This window comes from Varroa destructor, unplaced genomic scaffold (assembly GCF_002443255.2).
Source record: "Varroa destructor unplaced genomic scaffold, Vdes_3.0 BEIS01000007.1, whole genome shotgun sequence".
Taxonomy (NCBI): domain Eukaryota; kingdom Metazoa; phylum Arthropoda; class Arachnida; order Mesostigmata; family Varroidae; genus Varroa; species Varroa destructor.
This window is the reverse complement of record NW_019211460.1, coordinates 22,445,899-22,453,201: the sequence shown is the minus strand read 5'-3', so window position 1 is coordinate 22,453,201 and position 7,303 is coordinate 22,445,899. Positions and strand designations below refer to the sequence as shown.

At 39.4% G+C, this 7,303-nt stretch overlaps 1 protein-coding gene and 1 long non-coding RNA gene across 2 annotated transcripts in view; one reads left to right on the top strand and one right to left on the bottom strand.

Moving 5' to 3' along the window:
* Positions 1-4,712: 4,712 nt before the first annotated feature.
* Positions 4,713-7,303, bottom strand: part of LOC147754456 (uncharacterized) — a 17,950-nt gene continuing 15,359 nt past the window's right edge. The window contains exon 2 of the long non-coding RNA XR_015317820.1: positions 4,713-6,610. This is a non-coding gene — a long non-coding RNA (uncharacterized LOC147754456). The remainder of the gene's footprint in view (positions 6,611-7,303) is intronic.
* LOC111254337 (sodium-dependent phosphate transporter 1-A-like) overlaps positions 5,995-7,303 on the top strand; it is an 8,543-nt gene continuing 7,234 nt past the window's right edge. Inside the window, exons 1-2 of the mRNA XM_022815050.2 lie at positions 5,995-6,125; positions 6,955-7,029. Of these exons, the coding sequence (XP_022670785.1) occupies positions 6,000-6,125; positions 6,955-7,029 (201 nt within the window). The 5' untranslated portion in view covers positions 5,995-5,999. The remainder of the gene's footprint in view (positions 6,126-6,954; positions 7,030-7,303) is intronic.

Below are 7,303 nucleotides of genomic sequence, written 5' to 3'. Positions count from 1 at the left end.
TACATTGACTGAACATTAAAAGTCTACCACATTACATCTTTGGAAAAAGTGAATATACCAATTAAGTAAATTTCCCGCAGTAGTCTAATTCTTTAGTTTATAAACCTACGCCATATGCATACAGATTTGAACCAAGAAAATAAACATTTTTTTAATATACGATTTCGGTGGACGGTTCAAGTCATGCATTTCGGCTAGCCGAAAATTCCCAACGCGAATTTCATTACTCGCTGTTACGTTATGCTGATATCAAATTGGTAACAGTTCCATCTTAAGGATATCCATGCAGAGTTTGCTCATCGTGAACTTCCACTCGTTTGAAGAGAATCGATATCACCTAACTTTGTAGCATAGATAGTAACGCGGAGTCACAATTTAGAGAATAGGTTATAATAAGGATATTTTTTATATTCTGCCACGAGTATTTATACGAACAACTCGTTCAGTTAGCATGAGGTATATCTCCTGACTATTGTTGAAATAGCAATAATAGCAAAAGTGTAATGTACATCGGCCGCGCAAAGCGATAAAGTTCACTCGTTTAATCTGGCGACATCTATAAGAGGCGCGTCTCACGGTTTTTTTATTATGAATAGGGCCGTAGAGGCTCCAGACCCACGCTGTGAGGCACTCCTTGCCAAAAATTAAAAAGCTATTTATTTAAAAAACAGAAGCTATCCTTGTTTTTGAGTTTTTTTCTTTTTGAAGAACTCCAAAAAGAGTTTCAACTTTTTGAAAAGTCACGCAGTTTTATCACTACTACACAACGAACCATAAACGTACAAAAATTGTATCTTTCTTCCGCTCTAACGTGGTATCTATAAACTTAACTGTAATATTAAACTCTGTCTTATTAAACGTAAACAAAAATCTCGTTGTTGGTGTTACGGCAGGTCATGGTATTACTTTAACGATATGAACTTTCATTCTGAACAAAATTTTCGCTAAAAATATTCTTTGGATTCCCCTAGATCTTGCCAAGCTGATTTTACTGAACTACACAGAGAGAGAGGTCTCTATCGGTAACGAATAAATGGCTGATTGTTGTAGCTGCTACCCGTCGAACACGAAATAGCTCGTCGCTTTGATCTATTTTATGCTTCCGTTGTCCTTTCCAAGCTCCTGGCGACTAACAATGCGTTTACTCTCAGGATGGCGTTAATTGGATGTTCATTTCTCTAATAGGCTATCTGTGACATACAATTTAAAGGCGCCTTTGCTTTGCGTATCCCTGCAACGCAGCGTAGTTGTGCTAGTAATTTAAGAAAGACATTTTTTCAGCACAATCCTTTTCTCCACTACTCAAAAATCGATCACTATTTCGAATATCGCTTTGAAATTTAAGCAAAATTATAATTTTTCGTAGAATTCTACGGCTGATAGCGGTATTTACTACTGACGGTGTTGAGCGCGCCCTCTGGCGAGTAACATGTCTCGAACAAGTGCCGGCACCTATTGGTACGATCGTGCACGAAGCAGCCTTTGTAGCGTGCCGGCGAATCTTATCAATGGTACAATGAATTATCTTTTTTGTTCCTACACATGCATCGAAAAATTGTCGACAGACAAAACTGATTCGTTCATGCACATGTGCGGCATGTGCATCTCATGCTGCACTTGTGCGGCTGCACTTTGAATCACTGCGCTTTGTTCTTGATCATAAAATGAGTCCCACAATGTACTATCTTTGACATTAAAACGTACAGAAGTGCACCGGAGAAAAACAAATTCAGCTTTGTAGTAAAACGTTTGACGAATTCTACTAACTGATACCAGCTAAGTTGTCGGGTTATCTGGTGGTATAAGCGACGAGGAATATTCATTGCTACGAGTGTACATCCTGACATTACTAGAAATTGTAAGATATGACATTTGGATGAGTATTGTAGGCCGTGTCATTGTCAAGCGAATTCGACAGACTTTGAAACTGAAGAACTATTGAATAAACTGGGCTAGAATGATGATTTTGTGTGTGTTACGGGTACTCTCGTTTATATATATATATATATATAAGAAATAAATAGAGTATGTACATACATATATTCCAAGCGTTCAGGCAGCCTCCGTAAAGACATATACCTGCCATTTGCAATCTTATATGCAATTTCTCTATCTATTGCTCCTCAAAGTGAACCAATAGTAGAATATGTTTGCTCACCAGTTGCCCTTCTTAGGATATGAAAAAATTCCATAATCACGTGCACATAGACCGGAAGAGTAAGCGGGCTGGAGCAAACGTAAGATATTCCTTTGCCAAATTGAAGGAGTAATTACAGCATAGGGATAGGTCTGCTCTGGTCGCTGGGCAACCAAACTGCATGCTTTCGATTGTGGTGCCATCATTCTTGTGAGGAATTCAAGATAGCAGGCTGCATTCTCGGGGACCCATTTTTTGCGTACTTTCCACATTTTCAGTACTTGGGTTATAATTCTGTAAGAGCTTATATGTACAATGTCCGTTTTGGCCAGCAGAGCCGTTAGACTCGAATCTCTGCCCTTGTGAAATTCTGCTGCGAATTCTTCGGGTGTCGACGATTGGTTTTCAATAATTCAATCTTCTTTACAGAAACGTTCGCATCGCTTAGGTACGCGCTTTCGCTTAAGGTTTTCTTGGCTAGGATTTTAGCTAATACTGCATGAATTTTCGCAGTGCTGTGTGACCTCCGAGGAATAAAAAAACACCAAAGCTTGTTGTATTTTCTGAACTTATTTATCCTGGCTTAAACTCAACCGGGCACTCACAAATTTTTAGAAAACCAAATTATTTTTCTAGCAAAATTTCCTCTGTTGTTCGATTCCGAAGTCCGCCAGATTCGCTTGTTACAACCAAATATACCTGTTTACATTACGTCCCGCAACAATTTTTTTAAATTTGACGCGTTCGAATACTTCATGATAAGACGCGAGATTCTTGTAACGCTCTATATTAGGTCGTTGGATGCTTTCGTATTGTTTAGCCTTAAAGGTGTTGATGGAAAACACTATTACAAAAGGAACGAAAATAATTCATTATAAACTCCCATTGATCATGCTCTAGCGACAACCCCTTCATAGAACTGGTGGAAGCATCTGCTGAGACAACGAACCGCTTCCATTTTGTCCACAGCATAAATGATAAGTCAGAAAAATGCTTAATAAGGCGTCACCGAGAACAGAGAATTTCTTAGTGATATTAAGAACAAACAGTAGCAGATATGTGTAATTTTACCTAGGGAATAAGTTAAAACACTTCTTTGTTAATATATAGAAACGATTATTTTGTACAGGTGCGTACTTGAACCTATACGTGTATTTGAATATCTAGAGTTCTCCGTAATGAACACTTCATTGGTTATTTAGTAGATAACCAATTATTTGTGACGCTCTTGTTATAGAACACAATCTTTTAGCACAACACTCGATTTAAGCACAAATTCTTTTAGAGGCCCATCATCGTTGTGACTACATGGTGATCCAGACACGCGTTCGGTTAGGGTTATTAGGAGCTATTGATACCACCATTCTTCTAGTGTTCATTCTCGAAATCCTAACAAAAGTGGCCTACGCCTTAGGCTCAAACATATCAAACAACTCATTTGTCCCCATGATAATCTTAGGAGCGTCTTAAGGAAGTGCTAATTGACAGAGGGGCCTGTGCAGCCATGGTAGATTACTAAGAATGTTCAATGACCTTATCTTCCTTTAAGTACATATCTCAATAAAAAGGCACGCGAGAACACTTGCCGGTTCCGTAGCACTAGACTAACACAGTGTTACCTATTCATCAATTGAACTCTAGAAGTAATTTTGTGTTATAAATACTTTTACTTTCGAGTGCGTTGTATATCCGTTAGCTTATATGGCTTAAGCAGCACGACTTGGCAATGTAATTATCGAAGGATTCTATGTCTGCCTAAAAAAGATATAACAATGTATCTCATTTATCTAATCTTATGCAAACAGCTGACCAACGAAAGTTAAACTGAAAAATTTCTTCAATTACAAAAAAAAAGAAAATACCTTCATATGTACTTTTTATTTATAAATAAAAGTCTTTTACGCATATACATATATATATATATATATATCTGTTGAACAGTTTGTTTTCGTCTAGAATAGATTGTTTCGCGCTCACATTTGGCACTTTCCCAAACTCTTGCTACACTTTCAATGAAACACATCGATCGAATGCATTTATGATACATGCGGTCGATTCATATTAGATCTCTTTAGAAAATAAACTAAGATGATATTAACAAATTTAATCCAGGTGATAAACAAACAATAACGAGAAGAAACAAAAGAGATAATAATAATTTCTTCTGTCTTCTTTCTGTTTCAAATGATCTTTTTTCTAAAAGTCTACGATGAGTCGGTCCTTTACTAAGCACATTTCTAAAAAAACAAAAAGCCTATAGATTCTTTAGGTGCACATGCTAACACTCACCCATATTTTTGAAAGTCCTTAACTGGGCATATAGGTCGTCCTTACAAATTATTTCGCTTATCCACAATCTACTTTCAGCCTTTAAAAAGTATCGATTCGCAGTACTTTCATCATCGTGCGCGTATATTGTAGCCAGCGTCCATTGTTAACCCAAAATTCATCATCATATAAAACATCCAGACTGTCTTTTTTGGTCCCATTTTTACTTGTCCTTCATTTTCTGTGCGTGTCTGTCTCTTTTTTCTTGATTGCTCGTTCTATATTCGCCTGAGTTTACCTTCTTCGCAGTGGGAAATTGCTCGTTATTGAAGCAGTGGGAAATCGATGGAGCGAAACAAAAAGGGTCAAAGACAAGCATACTATCAGCATCGAACAGGCTTGCAAGGTCAAGCGCGACCATGCAGCTGCGTAGCTAGTAGGTAAACCCGCCTCCACTATTTATCAAGAGTTGCAGCATCTTCGACGTTCGCCGGACGGGAGAAACATTTTGCATGATTTCTCTTGCTGGTTGCCGATGATCATGGATCTGCGGTGATAGAGACTATTCTCTTGTGGCCCACCTGGTAGGACCTGGAACATGTGACCCTTTTGTTATGCGGCGACAGTATTAGTGTTAGCGGTTCGCCTCGTCGCTATCTCCTTCGTGGCCATCCTCCTCCAGGAAACTCCTTCAGGATGGCTACTCCCCGTCAGCCGCGCAAACATTGTCGTTCGCATCCGTCATTTGGTTGGTTTTTCTCACCCTCTCTCATCTAACTTTTCTCTTGGAGTGCTGGTAACGGTGATCGCAGCATCCCGCGTGAAATTTACGGCTTATAGTCCTGCTTTCCGTGGGCCATCTACCTAATCTCCGAACCAACCTACCTCTCGAGTCGCATTGGTCACTGGTAATACGTAGTGTCTGCTTTGTCTTGGGCAGCACTTAGTGTAGGCACACAGTCTTTGCAACCATTACCTGTAGAACAAGATCACATCGCTGCGTCTCTTGCAGTAAAAAAACCGCCCTACAACGGACCTCAGCATCACAGGGAGTGTTAGGAAGCAACGTATCCGATAAGAATCAAGCTGCGATCAGGTACTTTTGTGCCCAAGCCCCTAAAGGAAGGCGTTCCTACTACACAGATAAGTTAACCATACCACTAATGTCGCATTGCTCAAAGGTATGCCAGAAGCGAAGTGACCGCTGCTTCCCCTGTGGATGACAATGAAAACAAAATCGATGGAATTATGCTGCTCGTTCTGATATAGCAAAAACCAGAAGCAAGGAGTCCTGTGCATATGACGCTGTGGGGTCGTTGAAGTGCGGTGTATGGTACGGCAAATTACTGGACGTAAAAATTCGAAATACATTTTTAGTCTTGCGAAGTTCAGTAGCAGAGCAGTAACCAGTCTTGGGCGCAAAACCCTAAAAAGAAGCATCTTAAGTATTTGTTGTCAAAGTACGCTGAACGCGCACGTAAGTGTTATTAGTGCACCTGAACATCGTCTTCGCCAGGGGACGTGTCATTGTATCATCGTCGATCTCATTACAATCCGGTCGGAGTCGTGGGCTCCGGAATAGATAGCTGCAGTCATGTTGGATGATCCGTCGGACGTAATGTGGATAGTTGTGCTCGGATTTATCGTCGCCTTCGTCCTTGCTTTCGGAGTTGGTGCGAACGATGTGGCCAATTCGTTTGGAACTTCTGTAGGAGCCAAGGTACGTATACAGTTCCGCGGCTCTGTCGCTCGATATAATTCCATTATTCATCACTGTTTTACAATCATTCAAACGTATCTATTTACAAAATCTCATTTAGTTAAAATCAATCGAACGTAAAAATTAGGTTAAAGTAGAGCAAACTTTTTTTCGAGCTACCATCACCTGTAGATCAAAAACGACGTCGTGTGGATTAGCGGAGCGGTCTGCCGCTGAGAGAGTTACTTTCTGTAATTGTTTTTCAATTAAAAGGGTCATTCAGTGGCTGAAAATAAATTGAACATGGAAGTATTTTAACTTGCATCCTTTCCATACCATCAATGCAGTATATTCTAAGCTCTCTAAATAAATAATAAAACGAGATTATGTTGTCTACGAAGTAAAACATCGTTCCCTTTCCCTTGACTTAAAGTCCTTGAAACCATACGTTGATTTCTAGCAGGAGTTCGTTGGGGAACCAGATGCTTTATGGGGGGCTGAAGTACCTGAAAAATATTATGAGGATTTAATTTACGTGAGCTTGAACGGCTTATTAGTTGATCGTAAATACAACGCGGAAACATATAAGCATTAATCAGAAGAGTATGTAGGAACTCTTAACCGTATTTCTAGTTGAATGGTGAAAGGTTCAGTTTGAAGTATTGGGCATTGTACGGTGGCGAAATGTAAGATCGAAAGAGAGTGAAATATTTGACAAACGATTCCACTTGTACATAAGAAGAAAAAAACACCATGTAATTCTTTCCACGCATAATTTTATTGCCGTTCTGGATTTAGTGCCGCATATTTGTACCCTTCTAATGGGATAATGAACGGTTGTAAATTGCAGGTACTAACTCTGCGACAAGCTTGTATCCTTGCGTCAATATTCGAAATCCTGGGAGCAGTATTATTAGGCTATATGGTAAGGACATATTTGTAAACATTATTAATACGAATTAGAAGTATTGTTATTTTGCTCAGTGTCAACTACATATGCCTCGACCAACCATATTCCAGCTGTCATTGTGAAATAATCGACGCCTGTCAGACTCAATGTACGCGTGTCATCGCTTATTTTAGGCTTTAAAAAGTTTTTGAACTCGATCGTAACGAAGGCCTTAGCCTTGCCCTTGTATCTGTTTTTTCGATTTCCCCGTTTGCCTAATAAAATCCTAGTTGCTTCTTAAGTTTTCTTA